The following is a 16,294-nucleotide window of genomic DNA, read 5'->3' as shown; positions in this document are numbered from 1 at the left end:
TTTTTGGGGGACAGAGGTGTGGGAAATTGGCTATAAGCTGACAGTCTGCCCAACCCCCCACCTCATTTGCCTGATTAGGTTGCAAAAGGCTGTTAAGCTGTGGTGCTGGATTGTTTACACTACCCCCATGTTCCAGGAAAGATTGGAGGCAAGTTTCTTCTATCCTTTGTTTGGTATAAAGTTAATATGATGTGTATGGTGGGGGTTTTCTGCACTTAACACAATTAAGAGTAAAAAGAGAGGAATTCTTCAATGTATTGATGAGGAAATGAGAGTTTGCCTTTCATATATATGTCCAAACATTGAAGAAATTGCTAGGACACATCAGGCTCCTGTTTCTCATAAACACAAGAATGAAAGCCTTAACACATTTGCGCCAGGACCTGCCGAATTTACTAAATCTTCCTAAGAATGTATCTATATATATATAAAAAGATAACTTTTTTGTTGTTTTTTTTTATTTTTTAACCCCTCTTTTTTACAAATTCAAAAAAGCATAACAAAAAATTAACATAAAAATGTTTTTTAATGTCAGAATAAACTTAATTTTGTCATATTTATTTTGTTTAATTACCATAAAAGCATGCTTGGACTTTTTTTTTCTTTAATATTTGACTTAATTATTATAACATATTTCTCAGAAATGTGTATATAGTGTGCCTACAATTATTTGTAGTATTTTATTTATTTATTTTTTTTATTTTTTTGTAGTATTTTAAATGTTCCCTGACTTCAAAAAGTTTGAGACCACTGCCTTAAAGTCTTTTTCATGTTTCCGTCTTTGATCTGAGTATAATTTTTTAAATATGCTTTGTGGTAGGAATCTACTTTTCTTTTTCTTTACATTGTGAACCAGTTTTCTGAACAACATTTATTCATCTTTTTTTCTGACAGAATTATGATTCTGCTCTCTTACAATCAGCTAAGCAGGTTGCAAAGTCCCATTATATGAGTCTCTTTCTGGTATCTATGTTTATATAGCCAGTACTTTTTCTTTGTTTTTTTATGGATAATAGATATGTATTTATTGCCATTTTATTATTCATCTTTTTTTATTGATTGATTTTAGAGAGACAGAGAGAGAGGAAAGGAGAGAGAGAGAGAGAGAGACATTTGTTTTTCCACTTAGTTGTGCATCCATTGGTTGCTTCTCGTACATACCCTGACCAGGGATTTAACCCACAACACTGGCATTATAGGACAGTGCTCCAACCAACCACGCTAACCAGCCAGGGTCTTATACACATTTTCGATCTTTTCTTTTTCTTTTTCTTAAAGAAAACCCATTAACATTTCTTGGGATACTGGTTTGTTGGTGATGAATTCCTTTAGCTTTTTCTTGCCTAGGAAGCTCGTTACCTGTCCTTCCATTCTAAATGATAGCTTTGCTGGGTAGAGTAATCTTAGTTGTAGATCCATGTTTTTCATCACTTTTACTATTTCGTGCCAGTCCCTTCAGGTATGTAAAGTTTCAGTTGAGAAACTAGCTGACAGTCTTATGAGAGCTCCCTCTTAAGTAACTACTTTTCTCTTGCTGCTTTTAAGATTGTCTTTGACTTGGCCTATGGTGGCGCAGTGGATAAAGTGTCAACCTGGAACACTGAGGTCACCAGTTCAAAACCCTGGGCTTGCCTAGTCAAGGTTTATCTGAGAGTTGATGCTTCCTACTTCTACCCCCTTCTTTCTCCTCTCTCTCCCTCTCTCTCTCCTCTCTAAAAAATGAATAAATAAAACCTTAAAAATTTATTAATTGACTTTAGAGAGGGAAAAAGAAAGAGAGAAACATCGATTTGTAGTCCCACTTATTTAGGCATTCATTGGTGGATTCATGCATGCACCCTGATGAGGGATTAAACTTGCAACCTTGGCACATAGGGATGACACTCTAACATAATGAGCTAACTGACAAGGGCTCTTTGGCATTATAAATATGATGTGTCTTGGCGTGGGTCTATTTTAATTCATCGTTTTGAGATGTAATTACTGTGATTTTGCAATTCTTTTCAAAGGAGTTGAACCACACTTTTAAAATCATATTTCTAGAACTGTCATAGCAACTTGTGGCCCTTTATTGATTGAGGAGCTTGTTATGTTTGCCAGAAACTGCTTAAATTCTGATTTGAATTGTATTGACTTAATAAGTTACTCTTTTCAATTACTATTTATTTATGCCTGCAGTATTTCAGCACCTCTCTGAGATGTGGGAGATGATGAGCAACACTATAATTCATGTCCCCAAAGAGCTCACTAATTAGTGGGAACACAAACAGGGTAAAACAAGCCATTGCCAGAAAACAAGAACAACAGCACAGATGCTGGGGCAAGGAGGTCAGAAAGTGCGTAATCCTTGGATAACTATAAGCAATTTGAAAGTGATCTTTATGAAAAAGACTGTATATGTCTTATTCACCACTGTGTATCTAGCACTTAGCACAGAGCCTGGTATCCCAGACAACCCCCAAAATAATAACTAAATGAAATATTCAACATTGACAGCTTCAGTGTCTCCAAGCCTAGAGTATAGTTTTGGGTTGGGACTGGAAAGGTCAAACATCAGTATGTTGATGATGAGATGATGGAGTTTTCACATCAAATCACAAATGTATATTGGGAATTTCTCCAAAACAGAGACCATATCTTATTTCTATGTTTCTAACATCTAGGAAAAATTGTTGAATGTTCAGCGAGTTCCTATTATGGGAATAATCAATTAATTAGAGACTTAGAAAAGCAACTCAGGACTCATCCTGCATTGTTCTCGTTTTGAGGCCTTGGCACCATATTGAATGTGACCTGTCAGAAATACTTGACCTTTAGGTGGCTTTCATTAACAGTTTGTTATTACCCAGCTCTGAGCATTTCATGACTTCTGCCCCTTGAGCTCAATTTTTATGGCTATTTATTCATTCATCAGATATTTGCTAATTTAGTTTCTTCCTCTTACATGAAGGATACAGAAATAAATCAAGACATGAGGCCTGTCCTCCAAGAGCTTGTTCAAGAGGCATAAGACATATAACCCAATCTGATCAGGTGGTGGCGCAGTGGATGGAGCGTCGGACTGGGATGCCGAGGACCTAGGTTCGAGACCCCGAGGTCGCCAGCTTGAGTGCGGGCTCATCTGGTTTGAGCAAAAAAGCTCTCCAGCTTGGACCCAAGGTCACTGGCTCGAGCAAGGGGTTACTCAGTCTGCTGAAGGCCCGCGGTCAAGGCACATATGAGAAAGCAATCAATGAACAACTAATGTGTCGCAATGCGCAATGAAAAACTAATGATTGATGCTTCTCATCTCTCCGTTCCTGTCTGTCTGTCCCTGTCTATCCCTCTCTCTGACTCTCTCTCTGTCTCTGTAAAAAAAAAAAAATAATAATAAAATTAAAAATTTAAAAAAAAGACATATAACCCAGATATTATAATACAGAATTGAGAGGATGGAACTTTCTCCTTGAGCTGGTTGAGCAGAGCGAAGGTGACATTTAAGCATCAAAGATGCATTCATTTTGACAAGTGTGAAAGGGAGCCTGACCAGGCAGTGGCGCAGTGGATAGAGCATCCGACTGGGATGTGGAGAACCCAGGTTCGAGACCCCGAGGTCGCCAGCTTGAGCGTGGGCTCATCTGGTTTGGGCAAGGCTCACCAGCTTGGACCCAAGGTCACTGGCTCAAGCAAGGGGTTACTCGGTCTGCTGAAGACCCATGGTCAAGGCACATATGAGAAAGCAATCGATGAACAACTAAGGTGTCGCAACAAAAAACTGATGATTGATGCTTCTCATCTCTCTCCCTTCCTGTCTATCTGTCCCTGTCTATCCCTCTCTCTCTGACTCTCTCTCTTTGTTAAAAAAAAAAAAGCGTGAAAGGGAAAGAACATTTCAAGTAGAGGCAATGGTGTGAACAAAATCTTAGAGATGAGAAAAATATTTGCGGGCAGGAAGGAGGCAAGAAAAACATTATGGAGTATATCAGGGGTCATGGATTTATATTCAGGGGCCAGGTAGGTAACAAAGAGGAGTAAAAAGGGTAGGTTATAGCCCTGGCCAGGTAGCTTAGTTGGTTGGAGTGTCATCCTGCTGTGCATACAAGGTTGCCAGTTCAATCCCTGGTCAGGGCATATATAAGAATCAACTAATGAATACAGAAATAAGCTGAACAACAAATTAGTGTTTCTCTCTCACAAAATTAATAAACATTTAAAAAAAGAGTATAAATATTTAGAGAGATCCACATGTAGACACTCAACTTTAAAACACCTATGGCTAAGGAGTTGTTGAAGCTAGATGATAGATGCAGGAGAGTTCATTATACTAATATGCATATGTAAAATTTTTCATTAACAGTTTAGCAAAAGACTAAGTACAAATGCCCATACAAACCTTTTTTTTTTCTTTTTTTTTTTTCTTTTTTTTTTTAGGTGAGAGGAGGGGAGATAGTGAGGCAGACTCCTGCATGCACCCTGACCGAGCTCCACCTAGCAATGCCATCTGGGGTCAGTGCTCAAATACTGAGCCATTTTTAGTACCTGAGACTGATGTGCTCCAATGGAGCTATCCTCAGTGCCTGGGGCCGTGCTTGAACCAATTGAGGCACTGGCTGTGGGAAAGGAGGAGGGAAAAAAGGGGGAGAGGTAGGGAGAGAGAAGCAGATGGTCACTTCTCTTGTGTGCCCTGACTGAGAATTGAACCCAGGACATCCATACACTGGGCCTACTCTATCCAATGAGGCACCAGCCAGGGCCCTATGTGAACTTTTAAGATTAAATAAATAAACCACTGCCTGACCAGGAGGTGATGTAAGGGCTAGAGTTTCGGCCTAGGATGCTGAGGACCCAAGTTCCAAATTGCAAGGTCGCCAGCTTAAGCATGGGCTTACCTGGCTTGAGCATGGGGTCACTGGCTTAAGCCCGAAGGTTAGTGGCTTGGCTGGGGACCCTGCCTCTCCCTATCAAGACACATATGAGAAAGCAATGAACGATTAAGGTGCCCTCTCTCCGTTCCTGTCTGTCTGTCTCTCTAAAAAAAAAAAAATTAAAAAATAAACCACTGATAAAAGGTGTTTGTTGGTTTTTTGTTTGTTTGTTTGCTTGTTTGTTAATGAGAGAAGGGGAGATAGACACTCCTGCATGCACCCCGACCAGGACCCACCTGGCAACCCAGGCTGGGGCCAATGCTCTGAGCAACCGAGCTATCTTCAGCACCTAGGGCCAACACTCAAACCTCTCAAGCCACTGTCTGTGAGAGAGGAAGAGAGAGATAAGGGGGAGAGAAAGGGAGTAGATGGCCGCTTCTTATGTCTGCCCTGACCGGGGATTGAACCCAGGACCAATGCTCTATCCATTGAGCCAACTGGCCAAGGCCCACTGATAAAAGGTTTATCAGAAGTAAAACCCATCTTCTGATGAAAGGACAAGGAGATGAAGCAGGAAATGTAGAGATCTACATTGTAGATATTTGAGGGACCAAGCTGAGTTAATATTTTTAAGTACTTACCATGTAGCAAGGAATATGCATACATCAGCAAGCTGTTGATGATTTCTAGAAGAGGAATGACTTAATAATAAGCTAGATTGGGAAGATTCGTTTTATGAGAAGAAAAAAGGACTTGTATCATTATTTAGTTGAACATTTGTTGCACATCTTTACTACATGCCAGACTCTAGGGATAAAGATGAATGATTTAAGGCATAATCCATGCCCTTGGGAGCTCGCGTACATATACATCCAACATTTTGCACTTGCTGATCTGTTGCCCTGGGGTTGCATTCTGTCTCATTTGTTGGAATCTCATCAGTTGGTACAGATCTGGCCCTACACCCATCCCCACCAAGGCAGTCATGGTAATCAGTAAGAGTGACATCTGCAATTAACTCCTGTTACCAGAGAAACAGCCATGGCTAGTTTATTTTTCTTTTGTTCTTCAGGAGTAATATGAGGATTCTTTCCCTTACGGAAACTGACGGGACCAAAACAGCGCCAAAGTGGTGACAGAAGAAATCTCAGAAGGAAGCACTTTTGCCCTGTACTTGGGACAGCTGCCGTGCCCACCATGGCTCCTGTGAAGATTAGCCACGTGGTATCATTTTCCTCTCAGGTATATTAATTAGCTGGCATGTTTTTTTTCTTGGTAGCTGAAAGGAATTAAAAAAAAAAATAGACCTGGTTCCACTTTCAGGAAACTCCCAATCTTTTTTTTTTTGGTGACAGAGACAGAGGGACAGATAGGGACAGACAGATAGGAAGGGAGAGAAATGAGAAGCGTCAATTCTTTGTTGCAGCGCCTTAGTTGTTCATTGATTGCTTTATCATATGTGCCTTGACCAGGGGTGGGGGGTACAGCAGACCGATGAGCCCGCGCTCAAGCCAGCGACCTCGGGGTTTCAAACCTGGTTCCTCCACATCCCAGTCTGATGCTCTATTCACTGCGCCACTGCCTGGTCAGGCAGGAAGCTCCCAATCTTAACAGGAGAGACATTACCCCTTCTTTGGGAGTCCAGAGTTGAAGAGGGGAAACACAGCTCTTGCCCTCAAGTTGTTCCCAGAGCAATGTGGGACGCATAAAAGAAGTGTCCCAGGAATTAAAGGTAAGGAAGGAAACCGTCTCGGGTTCCATCCTTAGTTTAAGCGAATTGGCAAAGCTACAGGACCATAGTCTGTACCAGGGTTCCCAGAAGGAAATTTAGTCATTCTGCCATTGAGAGCAGATCAGGACACTAGGTCATCTCTGACCTGTGAGAATATCACCACCATTAGCAAAGGTGATCTCAGCTTCCTTCCTAAAAGTACACTTTCAAGAAATCCTGATTGTCCCAATTAGAGCTAGATGCCAGGACCAAGCACTGATCCACTGTGGTAAGGACTTCCCTCCCTTTCCTCTTCTGTCATTTCCCCATCCATGTACCCATTCTCCCTGCTCTTCTCTTTCTGTTACCCTAGTCTTTCTCAAGGGGGGCTGTTGGCATTTGGGGTCAGATAAGCCTGCATTTTATAGCAGTATCATTTGCATGGTGGAATATTTAACATCCATGGCCTCTAGACCCAGAGCTGTGCTTTTATTTGTTGAAAACACACACACACTTTAGTGTAAGACTTCATTTAAAAGGAAGGGTTTTAGGCCCTGGTCAGTTGGGTCAGTGGTAGAGCATCGGCCTGGCGTGCAGGAGTCCCGGGTTCGATTCCCGGCCAGGGCACACAGGAGAAGCACCCATCTGCTTCTCCACTGCTCCCCCTCTCCTTTCTCTCTGTCTCTTTCTTCCCCTTCTGCAGCCAAAGCTCCATTGGAACAAAGTTGGCCCAGGCGCTGAGGATGACTCCATGGCCTCCACCTCAGGTGCTAGAATGGCTCCATTGCAACGGAGCAACAGCCCAGATAGGCAGAGCATCACCCCCTGGTGGGCATGCTGGGTGGATCCCAGTCAGGTGCATGTGAAAGTCTGTCTCTGCCTCTCCACTTATGACTTCAGAAAAATACCCCCCAAAAAGGAAGAGTTTTATTCCTAAAACAAAAACAAGATTGAAAACTGAGTCTAGTCTCCCCCTTTTACTTATGGATGAAGAAATTTAGATGCAGAGAGAGAAAGTGGTTTGCTCAAGGCCTTTCCACCAAAATATATCTGACTCTGGGTTAGAGCTAAGAATTTCCATCTCAGTATTGCTATTGCAGCCTTTGAATGCATCATTTTATTTCTAACCATCGGTTGTAAACTTAGAATAAAATCTTTGTCTTTCTTATCTCATAGGGTTATTTCAAAGAAATAAATGTGAAAACACATTATAAATGAAAAAAATAGTATAGTGTAGTGGTTAAGAGCTTGGATTCAGAAACCTGGGAGTTCTGACTGGTTATTTGGCCTTGTGGCCTTGGATATTTTTATTTATTTATTTTAAAGATTTTATTTATTGATTGTACAGAGAGAGGAGGAGGGGGTGGAGCAAGAAATAGCAACTTAAAGTTGCTTCACTTTAGTTGTTCATTAGTTGCTTGTATGTACCTTGACGGGACAAGCCTAAGGTTTCGAACTGGCAACCTCAGCATTCCAAGGTGATGCTTTATCCACTGCGCCACCACAGGTACAGCAGCCTTGGATATATTTTTGAACCCAAGCTTCAGTTTATTGATTTGTTAACTATGGAGCAATAATGGTAACCACCTAAAGTTGTTCTGAGGATTAAATAAGGTAGTCTGGTAGATGAAGGAGAGGTAAATGGAGTCTGTAAATCCCTTGGTACGTGACTGCTGTGTTCCTATGGCCTCCTGCCTTGCGCCTTTCCTGTCATGTTGGGATGCCTGGAAAGGTTTGGGAGGACAGACTCCCTCGTTCAGGGGGATCCTTTGTTCCCTTGGGCTTAGTAAGGTTCCTGATTGTTTCCTCTGATTTAGGATCCCAAGTATCCTGTGGAGAACTTGCTGAACCCAGATACTCAGATGGGACCTTGGCTCAGCTGCCCTCAGGACAAGAGTGGGCAACTGAAAGTGGAACTACAGCTGGAGAGGGCAGTGCCCATTGGCTACATTGATGTGGGTGAGTGAGTTCTCTGGGGCCTAGAACCCTCTGCAGGAGAACAAAGGAGTAACATCCCCCTTCAAATGCTCCACCGAAATGTCTCAGTTCAGTCTGGCTGAGCAGCCTTGATGGAATAAACCTAAGTGGCATGAACAGGAGATGTGGCACTAGCCCTTGGGGCAGGTATTTGGTGTTGGAAAACTCTTAAGGGTTCGACTCACATAGAATTGAATGCGAATGGCACTTCTTGAACTATGCAATATACCTGCTTTGATCTGAGTGGTCTGGGTGAAGCCTTAGGACATGCACATAATTATAAATGCCAACAAACAGAATCCATACACTCTTCTAAATATCAGTGTCAAGAGGACCCTGGGGATGAAGTGTGCAGGCTAATCTGGTGGGCTCCATCGGAGTTTATGGGTTGGAAAGGTTGGTCTTAGAATTCTCTGGAATAGAGAGTTGACAGAGACCATTGGTCTCAGCTCTGTCACAACAGAGAGACGTCAGGCTCCCTAGCAAGGGTTTAAGAAAGAGAGTTTCGCACTGCTTAGAGCAGAGGACAGGGAGGCAGCAAGTCAGGGAGGGCTTCTGGCTCAGAGGAACATGGTGAGCCTTTACGTTGTCACTCAGTGGACTGTGGTCTCATTTCTCTTCAGTTGCAGGATCTAGAGTTGAGGGATGTCCTCTTTCCACCTGATTCCCTTGTGTACAGTCAGGGGAGCCCCTGTCATCCCATAATCCTCATCCTTTTTGTCAACATTTTGTCTCAGGGAACTGTGGCTGTGCTTTTCTGCAAATTGATGTGGGCCGTTCTTCCTGGTCCCTGGACAGACCTTTTGTCACCCTGCTCCCTGCCACCATGCTGATGTCCCTGGCTGATTCAAAGCAGGGGAAAAACCGCTCAGGGGTCCGCATGTTTAAAGATGGTAAGGAGAAAAAGCAGAAATAGAAGAGAAACTAAGGGAAAGAGAGAGATTATGAGGAAAAGAGCTGCGGTACGATGAGGGCTGTGAGAGCCGGTCGGTGTGTGTTGTGGGAGAGAGCCTATGCAGTAGTTCAGTTCTATCTGTTGGAGGGACGGGGTAGGTAATGAGTAAACACTATGTGGTATGTTTGTGAGTGAGTTCTCCATGATGAGAATATAGGATACCTTGGGATATTCATGAGCTATGGTTTATATTTACATTCAACGTGATTCCGTGAAGTAGAACCCCCATTAGTCACTAGAGTGTTTTTATTTGTATAAATGTAAGTATGAATGTGTCAATGCAGAATGAATGTTTTTATAATGATAGATGACTATAGATTATAGTTATATAACATATCCGTGCCAGTCTCTGTGTTCACTAGGCACCATAGAAGAAACATAAGATCTGATTCCTGGCCTGTGGGGACTTACGATTTGTCTGTGTTTACATCGGAGGTGTTTGTAATGTGAGGGAAGAGTGGTAAGGGAGAGGAATACAAGGTGGAGGAGGTGAGGTCCTACTAGATAGTGCTGAGAATTAAAGATGAGAAGTGTTTGTAGCACTAGGATGTGATACTATGGGTGAGTGCATAGGGCAGTAGTTCTGTGAGAGAGGTTGAGGTCTCATGGTTCAGGAAGGGTAGGTGTTGCTCAGCTAATCCATTGAGCAAGCGGTTGCCCCAGACCCAACACTATAAATAACTCCTATTAAAATGAGACATCGTTAAGGTAGAATGAGGATGTACTCCTGCGGGGAATGATGTGGAATGGTGACAGGGAGGAACAGTGTCTGAGAGGGCCTTGACTGGCCTGCTTGGCACTGCCAAACCCTGAGCACCAAGGCCTGAGGGCTCAGTTACTCATGACCTCCATTATTCCTTTTGTTGGAGTTTCCTCTGTACAGTCCCTGTCTTTTCTTCCCCTCCTCAGTTATTGACCTCTTCTTTCCCCTGCCCCCCATTCATGCATTTCCCCTCCCCTCTCATTTTCTTTTCCTTGAGATGATTTCCTGACTGCAGCCTCAGGTGAGTCATGGGATCGACTTCGCCTCACTTGCTCCCAACCTTTCGCACGTCATCAGTCCTTTGGCCTGGCGTTCCTGCGTGTGTGTTCCTCTCTGGACTCCTTTGATGACCCCATAGTGGACCCCTCAGCCTCTATGAGCTCTGAGCCGAGCCAGGTATGTACACTGATGGAGCAAGGACTTGATATTTTCCTACCCTTTCCATTTTCTGGTTGGGAAGCTAGTATTTGATTGAGTTATAGACACACACACACACACACACACGTACATTCAAATATAAACAAAAGGGCTCAGAACTCTTACAGGTAGGAATAAACTCCTTTCCTTTCACACTTGAAAGTTTCAGTTGAGTGAGCCTTCAGTATAGTGTACTCAAAGCTGTTGGACCATTTGTTCTTTAGCCATAATGAAATTCTTTTGGGATTCAAACTTAATCTCATACTTTATTTCTAGGTTCTTGGGGAGTCTAGCTTTCATGAAACTTTCCCTTCTAGCACCTGTAATTCCCAGGACTCAGTCACATTCCCTCTGCCATTGCTGTGCTTTGACCCACCTACCCAGCAAAGCCAGGTATACTCTTATAAGTTTTTTATTTTATTTTATTTATTCATTTTTAGAGAGGACAGAGAGAGACAGAGAGAGAGACAGAGAGAGAGAGAGAAGGGGGGAGGAGCTGGAAGCATCAACTCCCATATGTGCCTTGACCAGGCAAGCCCAGGGTTTCAAACTGGCGACCTCAGCATTTTCAGGTCGACGCTTTATCCACTGCACCACCACAGGTCAGGCTGCCAGGTATACTCTTAGATGTGTGCTCTGCAATTTCATGTGTTCTCCTGCTTTCTCTCCCATACAATACACATGTATTCCTAAGAGAAGATGTATAGATTTCTTGCTATATGTAAGTATCTAGTCAATTTAATTATTTACCCTTTTCTCAGCCAGTTTTCTAGGGTTTTTTTTTCTTCCTCAGTCTATTCTGACTCCTCAGCTTTCTTTTTTTTTTTTTTTAATTTTTTTTTTTTTCATTTTCTTTTCTGAAGCTGGAAACAGGGGAGAGATAGTCAGACAGACTCCCGCATGCGCCCGACCGGGATCCACCCGGCACGCCCACCATGGGGCGACGCTCTGCCCACCAGGGGGCGATGCTCTGCCCATCCTGGGCGTCGCCATGTTGCGACCATCCTGGGCGTCGCCATATTGCGACCAGAGCCACTCTAGCGCCTGGGGCAGAGGCCACAGAGCCATCCCCAGCGCCCGGGCCATCTTTGCTCCAATGGAGCCTGGCTGCGGGAGGGGAAGAGAGAGACAGAGAGGAAGGTGCGGCGGAGGGGTGGAGAAGCAAATGAGCGCTTCTCCTATGTGCCCTGGCCGGGAATCGAACCCGGGTCCTCCGCACGCTAGGCCGACGCTCTACCGCTGAGCCAACCGGCCAGGGCCTTCAGCTTTCTTATTACTGGTGTCTCCATTTTTCTTGTCAAACCAGTACCCTCCCCCATAGTTCACTCACAAACAAATATGAATGTATAATTACACAAAGCTAGAGTCATAGAATTCTAGAGATGTAAAAATACGTAGAGATCATCAAGTCCCAGCCACCTCATTTTGCATCTCAGAGAGGGAAATCTGCATATTCAGATTGCCATGGTGAGTCAGAACAGAGTGGGGACCAGAAATCAGGTCTCCTGTCCTTATACCACGGCACTTCTATGCACACTGTACTTTTGTAGAAGCTTCAAACATTTGACATAGCCCAAAGAATTTCAGTTCCCAGGAGCAAACGTCACAGGCTTCACTCTTATTGAGGCTACTGAGAAAAAGAAGAGACTGGGCATTGGGAAGAGAAAGTGGAGTTAGAAGAGACAGGAGGAATACATGCCCTTGTACAGGCTTGGAAGAGACCCAGAGAGATGAGACAAGTAAAGCTTTGTGTGCAATTTACTCTTTCTTTGTAGGAAGGACCAAAAAATGCAAAAGAACCAATGGAAGCAGTTCAGTGTGCTCCGCCAGTTCCCAATAGCAGTCCTGGAACTGATGTGAATGGAGCTAGAGCTCTGACCGTGGCTGTTCAATAAAATGGAAGCTCTGTGAGATTAGGAACCTGTTTGTCTTGTTCCACGATGCCTTCCTGGCAGCTGAAACAAAGTAGGCTTTGAGTATATGTGTTCATTATATAAATGACCTTTCAGAGAGGAGTTGTACATAGCATCACCAAAAATTTATCATCCAAACTGAGATAATTTGAGAGCAAAAAAGAGTGCTGTTAATAATTATACTGAGGTGGCCCTTGCTGGGTGGGTCAGCGGTAAAGTTTGTCCTGGCACAATGAGGTCGCAGGTTCAATTCCATGGTCAGGGCACATACAAGAAGCAATCGAGTGCACAACTAAATGGAACAACTAAGTGGAACAAGTTGAGGCTTCTCTCTTTCTCTCTCTCTCTCTCTCTCCCTTCCTCTCTGTCTGTCTCTCAAATCAATTAGAAAAAAAATTTGTTTTCCTTCTCTTTCAAGTGACAGGAGGGGAGATAAAGAGATAGACTCTCACATACACCCAGACGGGCATCCACCTGGCAAGCCCCCTCTGGGGCAATGCTCTGCCCATCCAGGGCTATTGCTACATTGCTCAGCAACTGAGCCATTTTAGCACCTGGGGGAAGGCCATGGAGCCATCCTCAGTGCCCAGAGCCAACTTGCTCCAACCTAGCCATGGCTGTGGGAGGAAAAGAGAGGGATAAAGAGAGAAGAGGGGGGAGGGATGGAGAAGCATATGGTCACTTCCGTGTGCCCTGACCGGGAATCAAACCTGGGACTTCCACACACTGGGCCAACACTCTACTGCTGAGCCAGGGCAGGAAAATAGTTTTAAAAGGGGAAAAAAATGAATTATTCTGACACAACAGACATAATAAGCACAACTGGCCCAAGCAAAGCAGAACCCATGGTCATCCTAATTATAGGATAAATAAGGACTTTGTAGAGTCTTTTCCACTTTGCCATCTAAATCACTCTGCACCTTTAGGACCATGGTGGGATCAGGGAGACAGGGAGTCAGCATCTTCAGAGCCAGTGTCAGAAAGGCATTGAACATCAACAGCAGAATGAGACATGCTGCAGGAACCTCAGTGAAACCACAGAGAAAGATCCTGAAACACTTCTTCAGGGGAGGACGAACACATGGCAACCAATTGATGGCGCTCAGTTTTATCATTTAAGACGTCTAAAATACCATAGGCTTTTTCTTTTCCCATGGGCTTTTTCTTTTTAATGTATTATTCTAATGGAAAATTATACTGAAAGCAAAACAAAAGGGTTTTTAATCCTGTGAAATAGGGTCATTTATGATTACCAATTTTCCACTAAGGAAACAGAAGCCATAGAAGTTCAGTGGGATGTCTCAGGTCACACTGCTAAATAAGTCTGGATGTTAACCCAGGCCACCTGACTCCGCTGTGCTGGGGAGCTCTATCCTAATGATTAATCTCATTTAGAGTTAAAGTTAAATGACCATCTCTACACACTCAGCTAGTTACCATTTATAGTAGTATTCACTCTAAAATTTATGAGACATAATAAAGAAAAAATAAAAACACTGGTAAAGTAAATAGAATATTTCAAAATTAATGCTAGGTCCAAAATGAGACTATAATTGTAATTAGAAAATATTAAACAGTCAATGTGAATATAAAAATACTGTTAGCCTGACCTGTGGTGGCGCAGTGGATAAAGCGTCGACCTGGAAATGCTGAGGTCGCCGGTTCGAAACCCTGGGCTTGCCTGGTCAAGGCACATATGGGAGTTGATGCTTCTAGCTCCTCCCCCTTCTCTCTCTCTGTCTCCTCTCTCTCTCCCTCTCCTCTCTAAAAATGAATAAATAAAAAAATAAAATAAAATGAATAAATAAAAATGCTGTTTCTCAAGCTTGCAGAATGAGGCTGGAGTCGTGCAAAAGACATTTATTTACGTTTAAGGGAATCTGTGATGCCTTGGCTGGATGGCTCGGTTGGTTGGAATATCGTCCTGATATATGAAGGTGGCCGGTTTAATCCCTGGTCAGGTCACCTACAGAAACAAATCAATGTTTCTGTCTCTCTCTCTCTCTCTCTCTCTCTCTCTCCCTTCTCCCTCTGAAATCAATAAAAAATATTAAAAGAAAAAAAATAGCTTGACCTGTGGTGGCACAGTGGGTAGAACATTGTTTTTGTTTTTGTATTTTTCTGAAGTTAGAAGCAGGAAAGCAGTCAGACAGTCTCCTGCATGTGCCCAACCCGGATCCACCGCATGCCCACCAGAGGGTGATGCTCTGCCCATCCTGGGCTTTGCCCCATTGCGGCTGGAGCCATCCTCAGCACCAGAGCCAACTTTGCTTCAGTGGAGACTTGGCTGTAGGAGGGGAAGAGAGAGACAGAGAGGAAGGAGAGGGGGAAGGGTAGAGAAACAGATGGGTGCTTCTTTGTGCCTTGACCAGGAATTGAACCCGGGACTTCCACACACCGGGCCAATGCTTTACCACTGAGCCAACTGGCCAGGGCCAGAAAGAACATTGACCTGAAATGCTGGGGTTGCCATTTCGAAGCCCTGGGCTTGCATGGTCAAGACACATACAAGAAGCAACTACTATGAGTTGATGCTTCCTGCTCCCCCTCACACACATTTTTTTTCTCTCCTCTCTCTCTAAAAATCAATAAATAAAATCTTTTAAAAAAAATAAAAGACAATCTGTGATGGAAGAATCAGAGCTGAAAATTTTTAAAAGTTTCATTTTTTAAATTCAAGGAAATTTGGAAAAATAGAAAAAAAAATAGCCACTGGTGAACCAACATAGATAAATTGAATTTTGGCAAAGAATTATGAACTTGTAGCAGTCCACATAAATAAAATCTATGTAGAAATGATCTATTGTATGGTTATTACACATAGCCATTTCTAGAGTTTCAAATAGAGAGGTTTATAAAATGCCTGTGATATAGTGACTAAAAGCTAGAAAGAGACATATATGCCATCTATATACACATATATACATGTTTTTTAAAGATGACTAGAAATTGGTAGGCTTTTAGTTGCAAGTGAACAAAACTGTTTACAAAATAAATCATAATGGAAATTAAAGAATATTATTAAACAGTTTTTATAAAAGTGTTAAAAATGTTCCCAAATAATTCAAAATAGAACGATTTCTATTTACTCATTTATTTATTTTTAACATTTATTTATTGATTTTAGCGAGAGAGGAAGGGAGAGAGATAGGAACATCAATTTCTTCCTATATGGGCTCTGGCCAGGGCAAAATAGTATTGCTTTTAAATATAAAGAAATATATGTGGCCTGACCTGTGGTGGCGCAATGGGATAAAGCATCAACCTGGAATGCTGAGGTTGCCGGTTCAAAACCCTGGGCTTGCCTGGTCAAGGCACATATGGGAGTTGATGCTTCCTGCTTCTCCTCTCTCTCTCTCTCTCTCTCTCTCTCTCTCTTTCTCTCTCTATCTCCTCTCTAAAAATGGAATAAAGTCCTTTTTTTTTTAAATATATGTGTGAAATTTCTCTCACATAGGTATATAAAGATGAGTGATACAAGTTTTGTACCTATATGAATCAATTCTTTACATGTACAAATGTTAAAATGCGTGTATATATACATATGCTTTCAAAGTTTGCACATGATGTCAATCCCATGCCCTTTTTACCCAACAGCATTTTATAAATTTTTTTTTTTCTGCTGATGCTCTACCACTGAACCAACCAAACAGGGCCAAGGTGTTTTCTTTTTTTTTTCTCCTTTTTATTTATTTATTTACTTATTTTCTTTTT

At 42.6% G+C, this 16,294-nt stretch overlaps 1 protein-coding gene across 1 annotated transcript in view; it reads left to right on the top strand.

The window, feature by feature from the left end:
• The first annotated feature begins 2,968 nt into the window (after positions 1 to 2,968).
• Positions 2,969 to 16,294, top strand: part of XNDC1N (XRCC1 N-terminal domain containing 1, N-terminal like) — a 31,506-nt gene continuing 18,180 nt past the window's right edge. The window contains 5 exon segments of the mRNA XM_066367346.1: positions 2,969 to 3,081; positions 5,917 to 6,086; positions 8,373 to 8,514; positions 9,270 to 9,425; positions 10,468 to 10,646. Of these exon segments, the coding sequence (XP_066223443.1) occupies positions 6,042 to 6,086; positions 8,373 to 8,514; positions 9,270 to 9,425; positions 10,468 to 10,646 (522 nt within the window). The 5' untranslated portion in view covers positions 2,969 to 3,081; positions 5,917 to 6,041.

Source organism: Saccopteryx leptura, chromosome 1, assembly GCF_036850995.1.
Source record: "Saccopteryx leptura isolate mSacLep1 chromosome 1, mSacLep1_pri_phased_curated, whole genome shotgun sequence".
Lineage (NCBI taxonomy): Eukaryota > Metazoa > Chordata > Mammalia > Chiroptera > Emballonuridae > Saccopteryx > Saccopteryx leptura.
The sequence above is the reverse complement of the archived record's forward strand: the minus strand, read 5'-3'. Positions and strand labels throughout refer to the sequence as shown.